The 22019-nt window shown below is 38.0% G+C and overlaps 1 protein-coding gene and 1 pseudogene across 5 annotated transcripts in view; both read right to left on the reverse strand.

Moving 5' to 3' along the window:
* Positions 1-22019, reverse strand: part of LOC127446742 (unconventional myosin-Ib-like) — a 160940-nt gene that overhangs the window by 96343 nt on the left and 42578 nt on the right. For all 5 annotated transcript variants that reach the window (XM_051707909.1, XM_051707908.1, XM_051707907.1 and 2 more), the window contains exon 3: positions 15254-15369. In XM_051707909.1, the coding sequence (XP_051563869.1) occupies positions 15254-15369 (116 nt within the window). The remainder of the gene's footprint in view (positions 1-15253; positions 15370-22019) is intronic.
* Positions 4363-7414, reverse strand: LOC127446744 (piggyBac transposable element-derived protein 4-like; annotated as a pseudogene).

Consider the following 22019-nt stretch of genomic DNA (forward strand, 5'->3'; position numbering starts at 1 on the left):
TCAAAACCTAGCCTTCTTGCACTATTTACACACCTAAAACTACTGACATTAAAAAAGTGGTTAACAAACACTGGAATATTCTTCAGAGTGACCCCCTTCTACAAAATAAGTTTTTAGATTCTCCACTAATCACCTACAAAAGAGCAAGGAACATTAGAGATAAAGTGGTGAGAGCTTGCCTTCCTAAGGAAACTTCTATTAGTATCCTTACAGGTAAGGTCCCCGTTGGTAATTTTAAATGTGGGAATTGTATAAACTGTCAATATACACAAAATGTGAAAAGTTTTAGCCCCCCGGTAAATAATAGCATTGTACAAATAAACAGTTTTATCACATGTAGAACTAAAAACTTTATTTATTTGATTTGGTGCCCGTGTGATAGGGTCTATGATGGGGAAACTTCCCGCCCCCTCAAGGACCGCATCACAGAACACAGAAGTGCCATTAGAAGACGGGATTTGACTAACCCCGTAGCGAGGTGTTTTAGGGAATTTAACCACCCAATATCTTCCTTTTTGTTTTTCGGCATTGAAGTGATTAAACCTTCTGCCAAAGGTGATAATATGGATCAGACTAGAAAAATACAGGAGGCATTTTGGATTTTTAATTTAAAAACTTTATCTCCTCTAGAAATGAATGAAGATTTGGTGATAAATGAATTTTAAAATGTTTATAATTTTCAAAATTTTATGTTTTTTATTTTGTTTTGAAGTGTTTTGATGTGTATTGGTTTTGTATTTGCAGGTCTTGTATTAAATTGTTTCTTATGAATCGTCTCCATGATGTGTAATTTGATGGGTGTGGTTTTCTTATTGACCTACTCTTTTGCCAAATTAGAGCAACTGAAACTGCCGTTCCCTGATTGATAGAAGAGATTGTCCTGTCCATCTCACTGGCTAGAAGATACTCTTGTATGTACCTAAATAACTGCTTTGTATCTGTTCTGTTCTAACTTTGTAAACCCTGATGAAGGCTTTTATCTAATAAATCTCTCCTTTCAACAAGTGTTGCTGGATTTATCCTCTTCGATTGTACTTTGTCTTCTCCATGCACCTTGTCTGTAGGCGAAGTTGCACCAGACTGATCAGTCTATTGTTTATTTACTAAAAATCTTGTACCTTCTGAAGCTCTGAAAATGCTGCATTGTCACATCCAACCAAGTTAAGGCGAAATGACATTGATTCTCAATGAATAATGACTTGATTGTATGGCTTCAGAAGACTTGAAATAAAGGGCACAATTCATATGGACAACTTTTGATACTTTTATGCTGTTTTTTTGCCCTGTTTGGAGCTCGACAGAGTTGGTCACAATGAACTGATTTGTATGGAAAAGAGCTGCATGAAGTTTCTTCAAATATTCTCATTTGAAGAAAAAAAAAAGCATACAGGTTTGAAAATATATGATGGAGAGTAAATAATGCAGAATTTAAATTTTTCATTAAACCTTTCCTATAAGGAATATAACTAAAGCAAATTTTGGAAACTTAATTGTTGGCTATTGTAGGCTCATGGATTTTTACTTTTGTTGGCTCACACTTCCTTAATTGCTGGAACTCTTGCAACCTTTATGATTTTCTCTATGTACTAATGTATTGTTTGTGATCCAAATATGCAGGATATTTAAGCCTCAAATAATAATAAATGCTTTCCTTGGCTTAAAACCATATGGTTTGCGTTCCTGAGCTAAGAACTGCTGTTAAGTAAAACCAAAAAAGCACAATGTGCTAAACACATGGGACCACGTTCTTACATGAACCTATGGCTTTGTTCACACAGCAGGAAAAATCCGATTTTTCCTCAAATACAATCTTTTTGAGTGACTGTTCAAACTGCAAGTTACACTACCATTCATAAGTTTAGGGTCACTTACTCAATCTTTATTTTTTATTTTTTTCACATTTTATTATAATAGTAAACTCATCACAACTATGGAATAATAGAAATGGAATTATGTTGTGACTTAAAAAATCCAAAATAAATCAAAACTATGTTATATTTTAGCATCTTCAAAGTAGTCACACTTTGCCTAGAATTTGCAGACATGTACTCTTGACATTTTCTCAACCAACTTCTTGAGGTATCACCCTGGGATGCTTTTTAAACAGTATTGAAGGAGTTCCCATCTATGTTGGGCACTTATTGGCTGCTTTTCTTTATTATTTGGTCCAAGTCATCCATTTCAAAAAAATTTTTTTTTTTTTTTAATAAACTTTTAATAAAATTAAATTAATATGTTGGCACAATTATATTTTTGTCTACAAAACTAATTTCAAACATTTAAGCATATGCCTTCAGATCAAAAGGTTTTTAAGATCATGAGAAACATTTCAGGCAAGTGACCCCAAACTTTTGAACTGTAGTGTATACAGTGCATCCGGAAAGTATTCACAGCACTTCACCTTTTCCACATTTTGTTATGTTACAGCCTTATTCCAAAATGGATTAAATTCATCATTTTCCTCAATTCTACAAACAATACCCCATAATGACAACGTGAAAGAAGTTCGTTTGAAATCTTTAAATGTCGGAGACGAGGACCTGCGTCCTGTGATAAAATGCTCAAGCACACATATTTGCGTGACATTCAATACTTTATCGCATTGTGGTTTCTCACAACCAGTATGGGTTACTGCACCTTAGTGCATATCTTTGGGCAAAGTAAGCCAAAGTCTGTGTTATTATAAGAGGTTTGCTGTGCTTTTCGTGCCCTGTAACATATAAATGACGTATGGGTGTGTTTCATTCAGAAGTGATGATCTCAATGCCCTGTTTACTGTGAGTTTTGTAGGGCTAAAATGTGTTATAAAACAGGCTGAACTCACTTTTTAAGTCATTTTTATTGAAAATTCTGTTTGTAATGATCCCACTGCGTGTCCTTCATTATTGTATTAAATTCGAAGTGCCCTGTGAAGGCATTAATTATGCCGTTCGGAGCGCAGTATGTTTTCTCTTCGCAAAACCTGACAACCGTCACGCACGGCAAACGACAACAAAAAACCCCACATGAAATCCGATCTGACCGCTCAGACTGAAATGCATTAAGAAAAATCTGATTTTAATTGGATTCCAAACCACATTTGTAGTATGAGGATTTAATGTGTTTTTGTTCTGTTCAGACTACAAAAACCTAAACGGATTTGCGTGACTGCGTCCAAAAAAATCTGATTTTTCATAGCCTTAAAGATGAAGACAATTAACACAAGACGTCAACACACCACTGAATATCCACCACCTACCATCTGCCTGATGAAAACACAATAAAACTAAGAGATAAGAAAAACTTTGTATAAAAAGGGCCCCCCAAAGAAGCAGTGTTATTATCGTTAACAAAAGCTAAAACAAAAAACAAATGAAGCAATTTTTGTTAAATAAGTGGGGAAAAAAAAAATTTAAAAATTGGAAAACCTGAAACTAAAGTACATTTTCATGACTTCAATAAAATTAAAATCCACATTAATTCAATTACCAATAATAATTTTTAGTTTTTGATAACCAGTATATTATACAATTTGTAACCTTTAAAACTTGCCTATATTATGAACATGAAAATTCCACTAGATACTGATAATCCTGAGAAATTTAACAGAGTTAAACATTTAAATTATTGCAAAATGTAAATCATATCAGTTAATTAATTTTGGCAACCCTAATATACTAAAACTACAATAAAAACTAAATATCCTGAAAAACTAAAACTGATCAAACTAGAAAACAAAAGTAAAAACTAAAAAGGAATTCAAATAAAAAAATAAACAATGAAAAATAGACCAAAAAAAGGCAAATTGAAAATATACTAGAAATAAAATCTATATCAAAATTTAAAAACTATAAAAACACTGCTACTAAGACATTCCTATTCTGAAAGCATTTTTTTATTTCCTAAGGGATGTTCTGGAGGAAAAGCAAGGGGCATTACAATGTTATTAAGTGTGTAGTCTTAACATTCTGTATACTCCCCTTGTCCTAAGGGTCAAAAATGACCCACCTTCACCAAACCCCTAAAATAAAGCAGCTTAATTGAATTTTAAACCCCAAATCTATTTTGCATGAAGAAACCTGTCATTCATCACAAACTTTGTGAATATGTGGGTTTTACTTCTTCACAGTGCAGAAAGACTCCATTTAATCAGTGGACACCACTCGTTTTTATTACAACACACCTGTCATAATGGTTTTCTTTACTAAAGTAGAGGTTTATTATTATTATTATTGCTAAAGGTACTGCATAGATGTAAACATTAATTGTTTAGCAAGAGATAGCACTTATATAGCCTAAGAAAGTAGCAGAAATGTGCAGAAAGTAGTTTTGAATGCATTTTATTGAAGGGAAACAATAACAGTCTTAAACTTTTTTGGCAACATAGTGATATATTCTTATATACTGTACAATGAGGAATTCAACTACAAAATACTAGTCTTCTCCCATTTTTCAAACCATTGCCCCCACCCACAAGGTGTATAAACAACAACAATAAATAAGAATAAAATAAGATAATAGATACAAAACAAAACGTGAAGAACTTAAATCAATCAACTCTAATTAGCACATGTAGGACAGTATGCAAGTGTGTGCGCATGGACTTTGCAGATGTATTTCTCACATGTGCAGCAAACAGTATTTGTTTTACAGTCTTTGAGGGGCAGAATTGGCATCTCCTCCTCTTGCCTGCCCCAGCTGCAGCCTCAGGTGGATCTGCAGAGGCTGCTGTGCGGGGGAAGTGCTCACTTCTTTGAATGTGTGGGGTTACAAGTGCCTTTCCCAGCTGCTCCAGGAACACCCTCCCCTTGTTCCGCTTATCAGGCATCCAGGTAGGGCTGACCTTCTTCCATATCACGAAGGCATTGTATGAGGACACATCAATGATGTTATGGAAGATGACCAGGGGCCAGCGGGCAGTCATCCTCCTGCAGCTGTAAGTTCCAATCACCTTGTCCAGGTTGTCCACGCCTCCTTTGTTGTGGTTGTAGTCCAGGATGATGGCTGGCTTCCTGTCCTCACGATCACTGATCTCAGCCGTTTTGTGCAGTGTGCTCAGGAGGACCACATTCTTGTTCCTCTTTGGAAGGTAAGAAACTAGAGTGGTGGTGGGGGTAAAGGTACATTTTGATGAGAAGGCCTCTCTCCCCCTTGTTGCGAGGAGTGCAGGGGGAGCTCAGGCTTGTTCTTTCTAACTGTGTCAACCATAGTGATCTTCCTCTTCAGGAGCTGCTGGCTGAGTTCATAAGAGGCGAAGAAATTGTCACACGTGACATTGTGTTCCCTCAGTTCATCCGTCACATCAAGCACAACCCGCATCCCCAGGTTCTTCTGCGGGCCTCCACTGGTCGGCTTCCCTGTGTAGACTTGCATCTTCCAAGCGTAGCTGGATTGTGCATCACAGGCCACCCATATCTTGATGCCATACTTTGCTGGCTTGCTGGGCATATACTGCCGGAAAGGACAGTGACCTTTTGACAAAAGAGATTACTATCAGTAATTAGCATCAGTGTCACAGAAAACAATCACATAAATCAATGATATTACAGCAATACATAATAAAATGAACAGTGAAAATCACTTACATTACAGATATGAAAATAAAAATGTACCTCTGATTGGAACCAGTTGCTCATCCACTTTTACTTCAGGCCCAGGGTTGTAGAGGTATGGCAGACGCTCCACCCACTTCTCCCAGACCTCTCTTATGGCCGCCAGTTTGTCTCTCACACGTCTTTCAGGTCTTGACTCACGGTTATCAAATCGTAGCATTCTTGAGAAAGTGTGAAAGACTTTCAGTGGCATCGTGGCTCGGAAAATCGCCCATCCACTCTCTGCATCCCAGAGACTACATGTAGCCTCGCCTCGGGACCTATACACACCCGCTAACATTAGCAGCCCTATGTAGGCACACAGGTCAATCTCATCCATCCTTTTCCAGTTGTCTCCATATTTACAGAAACCCTCCAAATTTGTCATCTCTAGGATTATTTTTTCGATGGCTGGTGTGATGAACATGTAGAAAGCTGAGGCGATGTCCTGAGCATGGGCAACTGCATGTCTTGTGGGCCCTGGGGTCATCCTTATGACATTTTGTGCTACCATCCTGCCCTGGTTGTCATATGGTGACAAGGACCATGTTATTTTGCTGTTCTTTGACAAAAATGTCTCTCTTTCAGCTTGGGGGATTTCTTCTTCATCTGAAGATGATGCATCGTGCTCTGGGTTGTATTCTTCCCCATCTTCTTCTTCAGATACCTCCTCCATTCTAAATCATTGTTCTCTTGTTCCTCCTGGAAATCTGAAAAAATCAGATCTACGACCTGTTGGGCACTGAAATGTGCACTCATAGCTTCCGCAAAGAGAGAACTGGGGGTACTGTCATTTGCAGCACTTTTATAGCCTCTGACTGCATTCCCCATTAGTAAACAATGCTTTCAAGAAATGTTTATTTTGTCTGAAATTTAGTTTATTTTGTCTGTGAACTTGAGTCATGTGTGGGGTCGTGGAGGGGAGATGCTGCACATGCACAAGAAAGTTTTAGTTTTGTCTGAGTTCAATCAGTAGCACACATAATCTCAATTTCTCATTGTGTGTGTGTGTGTGTGTGTGTGTGTGTGTGTGTGTCTCTTTGTGGTTTTTGTGGTATGTAAATGATTTTATAACTGCTGGGTCAAAAATGACCCAAAGACAATCTTTGTACCCTGGTGGTGTACAGCTTTCATGGAAATATGAACAAAGGCAATGTTTCACTTTTTCTAATGTTGGGGTCACTCTAGGAAGTGTCATGAAATTTCAAGTTGAAAAAAAATAATTTAGCTGGTTTTCTCTGCTGGTAAATATAGTGGCGGGTCATTTTTGACCCTTAAGACAACAATAGGGTTAAGCCAAATTATTCTTTGGTTTTCCAGATGATGCTGCTGCTTCTCGCGCGCAGTCGATATAAATTTCGTCATCAGCACAGTACGTGTTCAGCCCTTTTTTATCTAGACATGCGGACAGTTTGCATTGTGTCACTGTCTTTGTATTTCACCAATGAGAAAGCAGAGAACAAACTCATTGACAGCCATCCACTGTCTTGACTGTATACCACACGCAGAGGGCCAATAAATCCCATAAGACAGCATGGCAGTGTGAAGCTCCAATCTGTTTATGAGAGTGAAGTGACACCAGGGCTCTTGAACAACGTGTGGTTGCTAGAATGAAGAGCTTTACATTCATCCTGGGTCATTAACTAAAACATCCTCAACACCAAAGTTCAAGTGCACATTCCAGTGGTCAGACAAGATTCAATGCCGAGCAGTTCCAAAAGTCATCCTACAGTGGCAAGAAAGTATGGGAACCCTTCGGAATTAGCTGGTTTTCTACATTAATTGGTCATAAAATGTGATCTCATCTTCATCTAAGTCACAAGTATAGACAAAGCACAATGTGCTTAAGCTAACAACACACAAACAATTATAATTGTTCATGTCGTTATTGAACACATCCCATTAAACATTCACAGTGCTGTGGAAAAAGTATGTGAACCCTAGGATTTATTAACTGTCCGATAATCATTTTGCAGGAATAACCTCAACCAAGCATTTCCGATAGCTGCGTATTAGACCTGCAAAATGTTCAGAAAGAATTTTGGACCATTCTTCCTTACATAACTGATGGCTCTCTTGAGGTCATTCCACAGCATCTCTATTGGGTTAAGGTCTGGGCTCTGACTAGTCCACTCCAAAAGGTGGATTTTCTTTTTTTTGAAGTCATTCTGTAGTGGATTTACTTAGAGGTTTAGGGTCATTGTACTGCTGCATCACCCAGCTTCTACTGAGCTTCAGCTGGCACACAGCCACCCTGACATTATACTGCAGGATATCTTGATAAACTTGGGTATTCATTTTTCTCTCGATGATAGCAAGCGGTCCAGGTCCCAAAGCAAAAAAGCAGCCCCAAATCATGATGCTCACTCCACTGTACTTCACCGTTGGGATGATCTTATGTTGGTACACGGTGCCCTTTTTACGCCATACTGCTGCATGTTCTTCCCAAACAATTAAACCATAGTTTCCATCAGTCCATAAAACATTTTCCCAGAGAGTTGTGGAGTGTCAAGGTGGTCTTTGGCAAACTTCAGGCATGCAGTTTTTGTTGGAATGCAGCGGCTTCCTTCGTTGTGTCCTGCTATGGACATTGTGGCTGTTTAATGTCTTCCGTATAGTAGACTCATGAACGGAGATATTAACCAGTTACAATGATTCCTTCAATCTTTAGCAATCACTCTAGGGTTCTTTTTTGCCTCACTGAGCATTCTGTGATGCGCCCTTTGAGTCATATTGGCTGGATGGCCACTTCTAGGGAGAGTAGCCACAGTACTAAATCATCTCCATTTATAGAAAATGTATCTAACTGTTGACAGATGAATATCTAAGCTCTTCGAGATAACTTTGTAACCCTTTCCAGCTTTACGCAAAGCAACATTTCTTGATCGTAGGTCTTCTGAAATCATAGGTCTTTGAAAAACTCAATATGTTTGAGTGCTTATAATAAGTCAAAGTACCTCTATCCCACACCTCCAATCTCTTTTCAATTACTGGATGCCAAGTTTGCCAACTCCTGACTCTAATTAGCTTTTTTTTGTTGTTGTTGTCTTTAGCCTAGGGATATCTTTAATGAAGATTAGATGATCTTTTATAATCAATTAATGCAGAAAACAGCTAATTACAAAGGGTTCACATACTTTTTCTTTCCACTGTATTCGTTAAAAGACAAGTAGATTCAAAATGTTTAATGTAAGAACTAAAACACAAAAATCTAGTTAAAATAATCAAAGCATGTTTTCCACACAGATTTTCACTAAATGAACACAAGGAAGAAACATATTTAATAATTTCCATTAATATGCACCAATATAACAATACATATGTTTTTGCAATTTAAAAAAAAAAAAAAAACATTTTAGTATTTAAAATGTCACACGCAGACTTCAGTGAACATATGAGTGATGACTGATTCAATGAAATGAATCAAATTTACCAAAAGTAACACCATTTAAGCTACTGAATTAAAATCCAAGACACTAAATTAAAACATCTCCGACTTAGCGCTCTTATACTCACGAGTCCAGAGACTTGGGAGAATCGTAAAATTAGTTTTATGTTACAGTTTTTAGGAAACTTGATGGCCAAATAAAAGGCATATTAAACAACATAGTATTTAGGATATATAGGCAACCAGCAGATGTTTGTCACCTCCAGTGAGTGTCTTTAAACACAACACCAGTTGAGGTGATTCAATGACCATGGTGGTCTTAGCCACTTCATTGTCTCCACGGCTTTAACCACCTCTGACTTGTTAAATGCTGGTGGGCGTATGAGCTCTCAAAAACCTCAGGGACCCATCTGTACATTCAGAAAACACTGCACAGGTGGCTTGAGCTTTGAGGAAAACTGGACATTCACAACGGTCAGCATACCTTCTACATTATCAAAGTCCTCCATTCTCTTACTGTCTCGTACTTACTGACATGGGTCAAAAACAAAATAATGTAGCCTAGTTGCCCTGTTCATAATGAAGGGGAGTTCATCATAAGGCTCCAGGTGGTGTATAATTTACTGATGGCTTTCAAACATCAAGTCAGCAATGTGGATAAGACTTCTTTGATTACTTTAATTACTGCTCAGTTTACAGCACCAAAGCTTACAAACGCCAACCGAACTCAATGTTTTTTTATTTTAATCCCCTTTTCTCCCAATTTGGAATGCCCAATTCCCACTACTTAGTAGGTCCTCCTGGTGGCGCGGTTACTCACCTCAATCTGGGTGGCGGAGGTCAAGTCCCAGTTGCCTCAGCTTCTGAGACCGTCAATCTGCACATCTTATCATGTGGCTCGTTGTGCATGACACTGCGGAGACTCACAGCATGTGGATGCTCATGCTACTCTCCGCAATCCACACACAACTTACGACACGCCACACTGAGAGTGAGAACCCCTAATCGTGACCACGAGGACCAGTATCAACCAGGCCAATTTGTTTCCCTTCAATAAAATACGGACCAGTATGACCGTATCAACCAGGCCAATTTGTTTGCTTAGGAGACATGGCTGGAGTCACTCGGAACGCCCTGGATTCGAACTTGCGACTCCAGGGGTGGTAGTCAGTGTCAATATTCGCTGAGCTACCCAGGCCCTGCTAAGAACTCAATGTTAATTGTGTAAACACTTTGGTTCAATCCCCCAGAAGTCCTCAACATAAAAGTGGACATGATCAACTAAAAGTGATGCCTAGATCCTGCTAAGATTAGTTTATCTTTCATTTTATTGGGTTTTTCAGCTGTCAGGATGACCCTTGCAAGCTACCCAATTTGGTGTGGCACAATAAACAGTCCTGGGTGGCAAAGTATCTAAAATCTAAGGTGTTTTGGAAGAGCATTCCTTACTCTTCACCTTAATCTCCAGGACATGAACACCACAATTCCACATAACTGTTTTGATTGCCCACTCAAAATCAATTCAGAGAACTTTTTTTTTTATTGTATTTACTCAACGAGGTACTCAAAGAGGTGTATATGTCTGAAGCTGTCTGGAATTAAAGCAACTTCACTAACAACAGCCAGTAATCCTGGCTCAGGCAGGATAAGAGGCTATAATCACGCAACTGATGATCATGTACATTGATCCAGATTGAAGCGTCTCAGCAGGGGTTTACAGAAAGCCGAGACTTGCACATGTACTACCTGTAACTGCTGTTTTAAGCAGCTTGGCATATGCTCTACGATTATAGTGCATGTTTGCAAGTTCAAATCTTATTTCAAATCTTATTTCAAGGCAATGTTCCTTCAGAAAGTTTTGGATTTTTCATAATATTTCAGAAAATAGTAAAACAAGCACAGACTTTACTAAAACTCACCTAATGGCTTGAAAGCAGTGTGATGCGATGTACACAAGATGAACCGCGTTGTGCCTGACAGGCTAAATACTATTAAAGGAATATTCCGGGTTAAGCTCAGTCAACAGCATTTGTGGCATAATGTTGATTACCACAAAAAAAATATTTCGACTCATCCCTGCTTTTCTTGAAAAAAAAAAAAAAAAAAAAAAAAAGGAAAAATCGTGGTTAAAGTCCAGGGTGCTATTTTCTAAAGATACAAGAAGCCTACATCTATCCACTTGAGTGGGGAAAAACCTAAATCTGTAAAACGGTTGATCAAGATTACGAGCAAATAACATTTCAAATCAGCGACAAAAATTAAATAAAAAAAATTTGTTTCTGTAGCACAGCTCACACAAAAGACACTATTTTTCAGGCTGATTTAGCTAATGCACTTCCACGATATAGATGAAAACTGATCAGCGATGTCTCTACCAAAAAGTTGATTCTTTTAACTGTAGTGGGGTGACTTTCTCGTATGATTTTGTACATGAAGCTCATAAATGAAAATCAGCTAGCAGGATACCGATTAGAAAGACTTTGGGTTCTTCATATTATTTCTGAAAATGATATAAAACACAACAAGCACAGACTTGACTAAAACCTCAACCAAAGGCTTGACAGCAGTGAGAGAATATGGGTCACATGGTTTCACTACTTCCTCTCCCTGCCTCCTGCATTACTGAGGTTATGACCATAAATACTGTTCAACGGTTTATGCTGTTTACAGGACCATTTACAGCCCATTGTCCCAGGACGCTGGAATGTGTGGGCCCAGGAGGCCTGTAAATCCTGGCCTTCGGCTATAATTCCAGAGCCATCTAAGAGGTCTGCTTCTCAGGCATGACAAGAAAAGCAGCTGCCTTGGAATAAGCTCCGAGCCTGGCTTTAGATCAGAGGACCAGGGAGAGCACCGACCATGACATCACTATTACACTGCGAAGACTTAAGCACACGAATAAGGAAGAGGCTCTATATTATTGAAGGAGGGCTTGCATTCCAGAACACATATTCGCTTTAAGCAGATCAGATGAACATGATGAGCAAGAAGAGAGTGGAGGAGAGACAAATTTTGAAACTTAAAGCTACACTATGTAAATTTTTATTTTTTTTTATTTTTTTTTAATAAAATGTTATTAATGAGAAAGTGCAACAAAATTCCATCTTCCAAACCATGTCTTGTCTTGTCTTTACCCAAATACACTCTAAAAACCTATAACAATTATTTATATTTTAGAGCTGTCGGGATGGATTTCGCGGGAAATTGCATACAAATATCATTTGCCCATGCCGGTTTTTTTTTTATTTGCGTCATATCCGTACACAGAGAAATAAGCTCTGGCTACTGTAGCGCGTGTATGGTGTGGGAGTAGTGTGAAGCTAAAAGTTTGTTGTCACAACAAACGAGAAAAATTGACCATGGATCATTCAAAATGGCAAACCTCCAGGGAATCAGAACAGGGCAGATACTACAAGCAAAAAGGAAAGCGACAGAGTCGGTAATAAAACCCGAATCAACATCGGCATGGCTTTTCAGAGGTGGCGACAACTCCGAGATCTGAAAGGGTTTAAAAGCGACCCAGAGATGGATTTTTTCTTACTCAACAGGTAAGATATTTTATTTATATTATGTATAGTTGTGTAATCGCACGTCTGTGTGTGTGTGTGTGTGTGTGTGTGTGTGTAGTGAAATTGGTACAGAACTTTTCACTTGCTAGCACATGTATTTTTCTTTATAATGGCAATAATTTATATAAATAAATCCTTTAGTCCTAGGCTTGCCAAGGACATGTGAGTCTTGAAATTATGTTGACCACTGGTTGGCAACAATGGCAATCTATAAATTAGTTACTACTCTGGTCTATTTGGCCAGAATATCCTGCAGTTATAAGAACATTACAACGTCTGAGCTTAACAGACTAGCAATCATATGTCTAATGTTAACGAACATTGCCTAACTTTTGTAATGTAATTTATTTCAAAACATCAATGTTTCCAATAAGTCAAAACAACAGCATAAGATATGGCACTTACCTGCTCAGATGACATGTTTTTGGATATCTGTCATTTCCTTTCTTTTGTTTGTTCATTTGCTCTGATAATATGCCCTGTATTCATGTGTACACAGGTGCCTCGAACCACATTCATCCACGCAGAAGAGCAGAGCCGAAGCACAACCAAAACAATGTTCTTTCGACGCATGCAGTTTTATTTTTTAACCGCTAAAGGGCCAAAAGTTACATAGTGTAGCTTTAAGGAGAGCAAACCGCGAAAACCGTGATTGTCTGATTATCCTGTCAAATTGATAATGCCTGACCATCATGTTCGTAACTGATCTGCAAATCTGCCTGAACTGAACTGGAAATGGATGGACTAATTCAAAGTAAACAACTGTTATGATTGGACATCACTTCAGTCACATCTGAATCAAAATGAACATGAAATATGTTAATATCAACATAAAACATATTACAGAATGCTAAATTTTTAAGGGATTTTAGCACAGAAACCATGTGAACAACTGGAGCATGAATTTACATTGGACTAACACTGAAAAAAAACACTGAGGGGACTTTGCCTCCTTATTTCAAAAGTCCACCACATGTCACTGCTGTACGCAGCTGTTTATATAAATAAATCTTTTTTCAGGGGAGAGTGTGGCAGAATGAGTGTGGAAAGAGTATTACAAAAGCCATTTTCTTTTTCAATTGGGCTTTTTTTAGGGTTGCGGGCAAGTGTGTGTCTGCTAATCAAACAAAGCAGACTGTTTTGTTTTGATTTGGCAGTGGGGTGAGGAGGCTAGCAGACCACTAGAGAGACATATGGTCATTAGCTGGAGCAGGGCAGGATGGTGAGACGCCCCTCCCCCCTCTGGGCTGGACATGATGTCTCAGGGGTCCAGTGGATGCAGCACCTTTCCAGCAGAAGCACTTTAGCAAACATGACACTGCTGAGACCATCGCATTATTAATGAATCAATTAGAAGTGTTAACTCAGAAATGACATTTGTCTGCTTTTTATTGCACATTTTTTAAATAGTATCCAGGACAGTTTCAAATTGTGCAGAATTATACTTATGTTTGATAAATATCTACACCGATCAGCCACAACATTAAAGCCACCTGCCTAATACTGTGTAGGTCCCCCTCATGCCGCCAAAACAGCACCAACCCGCATCTCAGAAAAGCATTCTGAGATTATATTCTTTTCACTACAATTAATACAGTGCGGTTATCTGAGTTACCGTAGACTTTGTCAGTTTGAACCAGTCTGGCCATTCTCTGTTGACCTCTCTCATTAACAAGCCATTTCCATCCGCAGAACTGCCCCTCACTAGATGTTTTTTTTTTTTTTTTTTTAGCACCATTCAGAGTAAATTCTAGAGACTGCTGTGTGTGAAAATCCCTGGAGATCAGCAGTTACAGAAATACTCAAACCAGCCCATCTGGCACCAACAATCAAGCCATGGTCCAAATCACTGAGATCACATTTTTGCCCCATTCTGATGGTTCATGTGAACATTAACTGCAGCTCCTGAACTGTATCTGCATGATTTTATGCACTGCACTGCTGCCACACGATTGGCTGATTAGATAATAGCATGGATGATTGTTGGTGCAAGATGGGCTGGTTTGAGTATTTCAATAACTGCTGATCTCCTGGGATTTTCACACACAACAGTCTCTAGAATTTACTCAGAATGGTGCCAAAAACAAAAAGCATCCAGTGAGTGGCAGTTCTGTGCGGAAATGCCTTGTTGATGAGAGAGGTCAACAGAGAATGGCCAGACTGGCTCGAACTGACAAAGTCTACGATAACTCAGATAACTGCTCTGTACAATTGTGGTGAGAAGAATATCATCTCAGAATGCTATTCTGTGATGTGGGTTGGCACTGTTTTGGCAGCACGAGGGGGAGCTACACAATATATTGCTGTGTTCAAATAAAAAAATACAAAAATCCCAGGCTCAAAGAAGTGCTTAATAAAGCTGCATTTCCCAACCCTGTTCGTGCAAGTCTGCATCGATTTTGTCAAGTTTTCGTATTGCCATTCAGGGGAAAACAATACAGAAGTGACTCAGTTTAAAGTTTTCTGTGGAAAACTGAAGAGAAATGCTGTCTACTTGGCCAGCTTTTCATCCATCACTAACTTTAACTTCACTATGGGCAAAACCCATTTGTTTGAAAATCTGCAGACTATATAACTTATGGTTCATTGCCATTCATTATAAACACTTCAGAATAAAGAAGAACCAACTCAAATTCTGCATGCAACTTGGCCAAAAAAGGTACATTCTGACATGATGGGTTTGGAGAGTCTGGACATAGAGAGGATGAAAAGGGTTCTAGACTCACATGTGTGGACTGAGCTCGTAGAAGTTCCTGTTGCGATACTCCTCCACCTTTTCTGCTGTGTAGATGGGCAGGGACTTGTAGGGGTTCATTGAGATCACCACACTGCCAATGTATGTCTGTGGAGAGCAAATAAGAGGAAACAGCTCAAATCAAAGCCCACTAAATAACAAGAAAGAGTCTTGTAGGCTAGTCTATAATCTATAAGCTAATTTATTTTAGCATACTTTAAACACATGTTAGCACCATGTAACCAGCTGAGTTTGAACAACAAGAGTCAGTGATGAATTACACTACCGGTCAAAAGTTTTGAAACACTTACTCGTTCTTTATTATAATTTTTTTTACATTTTAGAATAATAGTAAAGTCATCAAAACTATGGAATAACATAAATGGAACAATGGGAATTATGTTGTGACTAAACAAAATCCAAAATAAATCAAAACTGTGTTATATTTTAGCATCTTCAAAGTAGTCACCCTTTGCCTAGAATTTGCAGACATGTACTCTTGACATTTTCTCAACCAACTTCTTGAGGTATCACCCTGAGATGCTTTTTAAACAGTATTGAAGGAGTACCCATCTACGTTGGGCACTTATTGGCTGCTTTTCTTTATTATTTGGTCCAAGTCATCCATTTCAAAAACTTTTTTTTTTTTAATTAAATTTTAGTTTTATAATGAAATAAATTAATATGGTGGCACAATTATATTTTTGTCTACAGAACTAATTTCAGACATTTAAGCATACACCTTCAGATCAAAAGATTTTTAAGATCATGAGAAACATTCCAGTCAAGTGTTTCAAAACATTTAACCAGTAGTGTACATGGTAGGGCTTTTCTGTAGACCATTGTTATAAATGTAGACTGCTGTACCTGTGACTGTAATATTTGAGTTCATCGTTATTTTTATTTTTGATATAAAATACAATAAAGCTAGTTCAGTCGTGATGTTAATTTATGGCAAACCCCGAAGGCTAATTCGCAATGGATTCCCTTTAGGAATTTCCAATGAGTTTTTATAATGAAGTTTTTCAATTTATGAGTAAAATAAGGTTTGATCACTCTTGTATTTTTTCTGAAAGTTTACTCTAATATTTGATACATCTGTTATATACTAGGAAAACTATAAGCTTGTATCTTTGGTCTTTTGTTTTTATTTTATGTTTTGCTTTTCATTTGTCTTGTTGTTCTTTAATTATTCGCTGTTTACTTGAATACTTACACTAAAAAAAATGTGAACTTTAGGTCACCTACACACTAGTTTATGCTGCATCAGAGAAAAATGCAAATCCATTTATGGGGAGGAAAGAGGCAGTAGTTTATGAAAGAACATTTCAACTTTTGCTGCAACGCACTCTGAAGAAGGCATCCATTGACCAATGAGAATGTCAGAGAGGCGGGCTTAGTTGTATTTAAAGGTGAAGTATGTAACTTTTTTTATTTGAAAATACATTCTATCTTCCCAGTTTATTATTCATTGGCAACTATAAGTAAGCCATTCGTGGGTTTGGCTTCCCCAAAAGTATAAACACTGAGCCTCCCAGGCACTATCAAAACATTGATGTTTATCATTTGAGCAGCCTGCTCAGTTCCACACCATTCCTTTCTAGCTCAACCTATAGCATGAGTTTGGGGTGTGGCTACTTGAACTAGCTGTTCAGCCAGGGGAATATGAACATCCATGGCAGATGTGTACAGAGGTAAAGAAATTTAGCTTCATCTACAGATGTTCAAGCCAAAATTCGAAGACTTGCTAAAAGACAGAGACAGAGAATGGAGTAAAACCAGAGTGGAGGACACATACACCCCCACCACTGATGAGATCGCTCTGGCAAATGGGAGCGCCAATTAGGAGATTTCTGAGCAAGACGCTAATATACAACCACCGCCCCACATCAACAACAGTGATCTCGCCTAGGGTGCCAAAATGGTCAGAAACGGCGCTGTCATTACGCTTACTAGTAACCAGAAAAACCATCCTACCTCATGTCCCTGATCCCCTTCACACCCAGATGCCGTTCATCGGGCGATGTTATCAGACAACCCGATTTCTCTGCCACGCTTTCTATCCAGTGTGTATATGTTATAGTGGTCTTGTTCATTACGACGTTAAACGTTTATCACCTTTTATTTATTATGGCCTATTTGTTCACAGGGAATCAGAGAGTGCGAAAGGGCATGATGTGTCTAAGGCAGGGGTGGGCAACTATTTTAGTAAAGGGGCCACATCGGGCTTTAAGTAGTGCATAGGGGGCCACATTGTATTCCTTTTGAGATACAATGTTCCGCGTCGATTTGGTTTTTTTGTATCTTTTAACCCCAGAAATAGTTGTGTACTAAATTTTTTGAAGTGTATATGTGACTAATGGGACTATTCTGCAATTGCCTAAAGTATTGTAATGCTCTACAAAAGGTAGATACTTTTCTATCAGGTATTAAAAAAACTGAATAAAGGCTGAGCTTATTATAAATTATATATTTTACCATCTCTACTTCCCTGTTAATTTATTAGTCAATTTAACACTCTACATCAGGGATCTGTTTGAAATTTTTTTTTTTAATAATTGAAAATTATAGAACTTTTAATGTTTGTCGCAAAGCGGGCGAATTTACTTATTTTATTCTCAAAATATTACCCGTTTACATGCTAAAAGGGTCATGATGCGGGTCTCGTCAATGGTTTGATTTCCCATTCAGCACACAACTGAATAAAACAGGCTGCATGATTATGATAAATGATTACTGTAAGAGTTAGATTAACATACAGGTGCGAGGGGACTTTATTTCTAAATTGCACAAATAAAAAATACATATACATATCAGTCTCTCGCTTGCTTTTGCTCACGTGTCAATGATTACCCCTCCGCATGTCAATGATGCAGAGATCTACTTTTATATTTAATTTTATCACTGAGAAGGTTTACCTGCAAACTTAGTAGCATCAAACATCACAAGCAGCCTCAAGAATGGACACAGAGTGGCCATATAACACTTTTTCTTAAGAATATTGCACTAGAGATCGCCAAGTTTGTTCAAAGGGGAAAGCGAGCGCTAGAAAAAGCGCACTTGTGTGCATGATTGCCATATTGCACAAAATATGTATAACATTAGGTGGAATATTTCCAATATGCGCAAGTATAAATCTCAAATTGGGGGTGTTGCGTACTTTAAGTCCCAATGAAAGATAACTGAAATATCCAATGAAAAAAAACGCTTAAAGGATAATGAGCTGCGGGTCACTTTAAACCATGTGGAGGGCTGGATCTGGCCCACGGACCGTAAGTTGCCCAGGTCTGGTCTAAGGGGTGTTGGCTAAGGTTGTTTAAGAAACATACTTTTTGTAATTCCGTTTGGTGCCACTAGTAGCACAGAAATTACACACCTTTAACAAATCCAATTTGCTGTATTCCCTCTTAATTTCAAACTCACCTGGCTCTTTCCACCCCCTTAAAACGGAATTGACGCATTCAGAGCTTAGAGCATTCTCTAGTGTGTAAGCACTGTTAGAAATATGTTAAGGCTACATTCCATGTTATAATGTAATTTGTTATATATATATATATATATATATATATCTCATTCATATGTAATCTTCGAATAAAATTGTCCTCATAGCATGTTTTTTTTTATTTTTCTGAAACATGAATTTCACTGGTATTGGTATTGTGACATCCATAACAGACGCTCTAATATAATGTATTATATTACTTTATCAAATCTAGTTCACTATCCCCAACTGTGAGGACACAGTAGCGGCAGCAGTGTAGGGAGTTCAGCTACAATCTGCCCCCATCTGCACCATCCAGATTTGAATTCCAGGGTATTGTTCAAGCAGCTGGGGAGCCCACAAGCAACCGAACGAGAATACAAACAAAAATGTTCGGAATCCCAGGAAGCATCAACAAGACCGGGTGGTCAAAACTGTCCAATGAGGTCAATGGTGTCTGTGAGTCCATTGCAGACTCTAAGTGTTTGTTTGAACATACTGCTGTATTAACTAATGTACTAGTCTTTCTATGCTTTTTTCTGCCATCATCTTTCAATCTAGGATTTGAGCGTCTGAGAGACCGGAGAACAATATCTTGTTCTTGCAGCATTCTTCTACCTTTCATTACAGTGGGTGTTGCATAACCAGGCCTCTCCCATGGCAACACAGCCCACAACCTATTGTCAAGTGTTCACAGGAGGCGTAATGAATCCCTTAGATGTACAAAACAAATCTAAATAGAAGGATAAAGAGAAAACCGAAGTTTAAAAACCAGAGAGTGTCCAAATGTCTTGCCATTTTGTACAGTATACCTAATGTTTTATCATTTGAAACCTTCTTTTTGTGCAATGTTTTAATTTCGTTGTTTCATTCATAGATTTTTTTTAAATGAAATTTGGTGTGATACCTTCTTATATAATGACATTCATACATTTTAAGTGTGACTTAAAAGTGTCTAAATAATTTCTGGAGCAACTGTACATGGGAACTCCTACAATCCAAAGCAGAGATTTTATAAAGCCAAATTGTAGCTACTTTTGATGAAGATATAAAATATATAAAATGGTAATAATATCATGAGTAGATGCAACAAAACTATTGAAAGTAGTACCATAATTGCAAAAATGTAAATGCTACATGATATGGGTCGAACACAATTATAAATAAATGAAACTTATGTAAAACCAATTCTTTTGCAGAAATAGAAGAGTTGCCAACAAAAACCTTCATCCTATGCATTATATAAGCTCCATGCCATTCCCTGTTGGATTTAAAAACGGTTCACAACATTGACATCTGGGGAAACAGAGATGTGATCAGTGCATTAGAGCAAGGCCTAGGCCAATGAAAATAATTCATTTGGCCCTCAAATGTGTCTAAATGAGACCTGGTGGACCTACATTTAGGCAGAACGAACAACTGTGAATCAATCAAAAAGCATCACTGAAAAAGCAAAAGGGCGTTCTACACACAATCACATCTGTATTCTTCACCATTAAATGTGCAAATAGACATATTCCCATAAATACCTTTGTTCTTTCTTGCAGCCAAAAATACTGAGCAAAGTTTAAAGATAGCGATAAATACAAGGACCTTTGGTGCATAATTCTGTGACTCGTATAGCTTTTATCTGATAATGGCTTCATCATAATGTTTTTGGCAGGGCATTGATTAGATAAGGCCAGAAATGAGCAGGCAATTATGTGCTATGGTGTTCATTAAAGTTGTGTGTTGGTGAAATGTTGGACTATGATGTAAAACTGCTTGGCCCATGTATACATAAGATACTAAAGGTGGGGAAGTTCCTAGAATATTTTTAATGAACTGCTTTTAAAACGTAGTATAGTTCACCCAAAAATTTAAATTGTCAATATCTACAGTACATTATTTTTCCATACAAGTTTATTTAGACCATGGCTGTCAAGCTCCAAAAAGGACAAAAAAACGAAAAAACAAAACATAAAAGTAGCCTTTGACATATGTGCTACATTGCAAGTCTTCTGAAGTCACAATAATTTTGTGAGGAGCAGACCAAAATATAAGTCATTATTCACTAATGATCTTACCCTCTGCCTAAGCTCAGTCAACAGGCTGCATCAGGTTTGAAGTCACTGACAGCAAACGGCACTGGTTTTCGCTTGTCGTAAAAAAACGTGACGCGGCATTGACGACAAATGGCATTGGTTTTTGCATGTTGTCATAACCAGACTTGACGTACCACTGACGTCAACTGACATTGAAAGCAAATGGCACTGGGTTTCATGTGTCATAACTGAACGTGACACACCTTTTAAGGGCAAATGGCATTGGTTTGTGCGTTTTGTCTTTTTTGCGTGTCAGTCAAACGTGCCACACCATTGGCTGCAAACACAATCGGTTTCTGCGTGTTGTAACCGAAAGCGACGCGTCACTGACGACAAACAGCATTGTTTTTTTTAATGTCATTACTGAACTCGACAGCTATTGACAGAAAATGGCATTGGTTTTTTCGAATCGTGACTGAATGCAACGCGCCACAGAGGGCAAATGCCTCCGGTTTCCGTGCTTTTCGTAAACTAATGTGATGCGCCATTGACACAAATGCCATTGGTTTTTGCGCATCGTAACCAAATGTGATGCAGCATTGACAAACGCCACTGGTTTTCACAAGTGTCATAGCCAGCATTAAAAACAATTGGCATTGCTTTTTGAAACTTTTTTGTGAATGCCAAACGTGTCATTGATGGCAAACGATATTGGATTTCTTGCGTGTCAAAATCAAACGTACCACACCATTGGCTGCAAACACAAGTGGTTTACGCGGGTTGTAACCGAAAGCGACGCGTCATTTACAACAAACGCCATTTTAGTTTTTTGGACTGACATAAGGGTTAGTAAATAATATCGTCAGTTATAATCACAGAAATGTACATTTTGGGTGAACTGTTCTTTTAAGTGAAGAAATATCGGTTTGAAAAGTATGACTGATTTGGCTTTAATTTACCAATAAGACAAATTATCAGTCTGCACATAGCTCCGCAGACACTTAAATTAACTTTGGTTTAAATAATTCTGCTCTGGTCAGCACAGTTGTGTGTGGAGGAAGCTTTTGGGATTTGCAATAACTACAAGTCTAGAGGTTGTATTACAAACTTCCAGTTGCTGGATATTTATGGTAGTGAGTAGTTAAACCCAACTCTCATAATTACAGGCTAAAAACACTCATCACCTGCTTGTGACTAGCTACATGATTTTTTAGCCTTCTAATATTGGACAGATTATAGCTCTACAAAAAATT

This window comes from Myxocyprinus asiaticus, chromosome 10, assembly GCF_019703515.2.
Source record: "Myxocyprinus asiaticus isolate MX2 ecotype Aquarium Trade chromosome 10, UBuf_Myxa_2, whole genome shotgun sequence".
Lineage (NCBI taxonomy): Eukaryota > Metazoa > Chordata > Actinopteri > Cypriniformes > Catostomidae > Myxocyprinus > Myxocyprinus asiaticus.